This window comes from Hypomesus transpacificus, unplaced genomic scaffold, assembly GCF_021917145.1.
Source record: "Hypomesus transpacificus isolate Combined female unplaced genomic scaffold, fHypTra1 scaffold_407, whole genome shotgun sequence".
Taxonomy (NCBI): Eukaryota; Metazoa; Chordata; class Actinopteri; order Osmeriformes; family Osmeridae; genus Hypomesus; species Hypomesus transpacificus.
The window spans coordinates 49,224-52,500 of record NW_025813925.1 but is presented as its reverse complement, the minus strand read 5'-3'; the positions used below and the strand labels follow the sequence as shown (position 1 = coordinate 52,500).

The 3,277-nt window shown below is 51.7% G+C and overlaps 1 protein-coding gene across 1 annotated transcript in view; it reads right to left on the bottom strand.

The window, feature by feature from the left end:
- LOC124464730 (neuronal acetylcholine receptor subunit beta-2) overlaps nt 1-3,277 on the bottom strand; it is a gene marked incomplete at its 3' end in the record, with an annotated part of 12,042 nt that extends 8,765 nt beyond the window's left edge. The window contains exon 1 of the mRNA XM_047016549.1: nt 2,783-3,277. Coding sequence (XP_046872505.1) covers nt 2,783-2,828 — 46 coding nt within the window. The remainder of the gene's footprint in view (nt 1-2,782) is intronic.

Here is a 3,277-nt window from a genome sequence, read left to right as displayed (position 1 = left end):
TTCACCCTCACCTTACCCTCACCTTCACAACACCCTCCCCTCACCCTCACCTCACCACTCTGCACTGGGCAAACGACAGCTACCATTATGATAACACTACACCAACAGCCTGGGAATATTCCTCAAAAAGGTGTTGAAATGTCCTTGAGTGTCCTTGCATAGCCACTTACTATGTACACACACCACTCACAGCAAGTGAATGTGGGTGTGTGTTTGTATGTGTGTGTGTGTGTGTGTGTGTGTGTGTGCTGTAGGTTTGTGTGTGTGCGCATGCTGTAGGTATCTGTGAAGTGTGTTTGTGTTTGGATATTTGGGTGTAAAGATTAAGAGCTGTATATAGAACAGAAGTTTAGCTTCACCACACAACCACACCATGTTCTGTCACCCTGCACTATTTACGGTCGCTGTCGCCATTAGGCATGTGGTCTGGTGTCACTGTGTTTGTCTTGGGTGGGGGGGGGGTGTTACACAGTACTGTGTGTGACAGAAAGAGCAGTAGTGCATTAAGGATTGTGTGATTTTGTGTGTCTGAGACATATATGTGCTCACTATTATGCATGGTATGTGTATGTATAAGGAATGTGCATGTGCACTTAATACATGTTTGTGCTTGTGTGCGTATGTGGGAATGACAGAGTAATAGTGAGGTACTGAACACTTGATCGCGATACAGCAATGTATTTAGTTGACTGTGTGTGTATGTGTGCATGTATGTTTGTGTGCATGTCTTTGTATGTTTGTGTGTATGTGTGTGTGTGTGTGTGTGTTTGTCTAAGATTATAAATGGTTGGTTAGCTCAGCCTCTCTCCTGTCACTCGTATTGATTGGATGGAAATATTAACACTCCTATAACTCAGTCAATCAGCTGGTGTGTACAGCTCCCCTCTGGGCCAATCCGTGTCGAGCAGACATTAACTCCAAATTAGAGCACAGCTAATGAAGCAAAAGAACTAAACACCAGCCAGCAGCACACACTTACCCTTAAGACTACACCTCATTTACCACTACTAAATACTGTGCCAGTTGGAAACACTCTGGGCTATAGAGATTGATTTCCCCACTTGTTTAAGCAGCTCTACACTTGGCTGAGAGGTCAAGTTAAACACTAAACAAGTTGAGGATGGATGTACTGTTATGTTGACGTGCATTCAGCGGTGGACAGAATGACACGTCTCATTTCTTCTGGAGACAACATGGATGCTCTCTCTCCTCCACCTCAGTGTGGCTCCCCCCCCACCTGCTCCCTGAGGCCAGGACCTCAGTGTGGCTCCCCCCCACCTCCTCCCTGAGGCCAGGACCTCAGTGAGGCTCCCCCCCCACCTGCTCCCTGAGGCCAGGACCTCAGTGAGGCTCCCCCCCACCTCCTCCCTGAGGCCAGGACCTCAGTGTGGCTCCCCCCCACCTGCTCCCTGAGGCCAGGACCTCAGTGAGGCTCCCCCCACCTGCTCCCTGAGGCCAGGACCTCAGTGAGGCTCCCCCCCCACCTGCTCCCTGAGGCCAGGACCTCAGTGAGGCTCCCCCCACCTGCTCCCTGAGGCCAGGACCTCAGTGAGGCTCCCCCCCCCACCTGCTCCCTGAGGCCAGGACCTCAGTGAGGCTCCCCCCCACCTCCTCCCTGAGGCCAGGACCTCAGTGTGGCTCCCCCCCACCTCCTCCCTGAGGCCAGGACCTCAGTGTGGCTCCCCCCCACCTCCTCCCTGAGGCCAGGACCTCAGTGAGGCTCCCCCCCCACCTGCTCCCTGAGGCCAGGACCTCAGTGTGGCTCCCCCCCACCTCCTCCCTGAGGCCAGGACCTCAGTGAGGCTCCCCCCCACCTCCTCCCTGAGGCCAGGACCTCAGTGTGGCTCCCCCCCACCTGCTCCCTGAGGCCAGGACCTCAGTGAGGCTCCCCCCCACCTCCTCCCTGAGGCCAGGACCTCAGTGAGGCTCCCCCCCACCTGCTCCCTGAGGCCAGGACCTCAGTGTGGCTCCCCCCCACCTGCTCCCTGAGGCCAGGACCTCAGTGAGGCTCCCCCCCCCACCTGCTCCCTGAGGCCAGGACCTCAGTGTGGCTCCCCCCCACCTCCTCCCTGAGGCCAGGACCTCAGTGTGGCTGTTGATGAGTGTCTGTCTTGTGTGTGTGAGTGTGTTTGTTGGTGTGTCTGTTGGTGAGTGCATGTGTGTGTGAGTTTTGGGTGTGCGAGTGTGTGTGTGGGACTGGCATAACCTTGGCTCTGGCATACAAAATGAGGAGATTTTGGGGCATAGTGAATTTGATGGACAGCACAGAGCAAGCCTGTAGTAGCTATGTAACAACTGACATTGTCTTGAGTAGACTTTCACTTCAGCTCTGAACACAATCAATAAATACTTCTTTTTTTTATAACAAGCAAACTAAAACACATTGATTTGATTGAATTCGTCCACTTAGCAGGATGTGGGTGCAGAATCACACCCTCAAAGATCTTATTGAATAATTTAATATATGCATCTGCCTGCTGCAACATCAAAATGTATTCAGCGTTGGCTACAATGTGAGGTGCCTTGCTGTTATGCGCACAGTGAAACAATAGGCTATTCCTACATCATTCATTTTTCACTGCCGTTAAATGGAAGACGGTGACACAGCAATGAAACAGTCATTACCTCGATGCCTCTCCCTCCATTTAACTATGTATCTCTCGTACTCGGCTTTCAAATGTATCTTTTCAACTGTGGAGTGGCTAACGCATGGATATTTTAGCCCTGTGGCAAAGCCGCACAAAAGCGCAATGTTCGCGGCTCCAATGGCCAAGTCACTCACCTCTCACAATGGCGAAGAGGCATAGCGGCAACGTCCAAGCTCTCATCGCTCCTGTGATGGGTGCGTGCGTCTGCGCTCCGAACCTAAAGGTGCTCGCTCGGGTGGCGATTGGCGACCGCCTCGAACACACGCAGTGTTCTTTCCCGTTAAATTCCGTTATCAAATCTTCACTCGGTACTTAACATAGTGACGTCAGATCTTCTGGTTCCAGACATAATTCTCCAGTAGGCAGAGAAAGATTCTTGGCGGATCCAGGTATGCTGCCGAACCAAGCGGTGTTGACTGTCCGTGTTGTGCTGAGCGATGCGACGATAGAGGGAGGGGGAGGAGGAGAGCTGTACCTCCGAGGCTTCTTTAACTAACCAGTAGGCAACCCTAGTTTTCAGTCACATAATATAGTATGTATAGGCTATTTCTTCCCATCGATGACAAATAAATGAGTAGAGTAATGGTTACATCTTTTCAGAAAGGTTTTATAGGATGTTTTGTTACCAA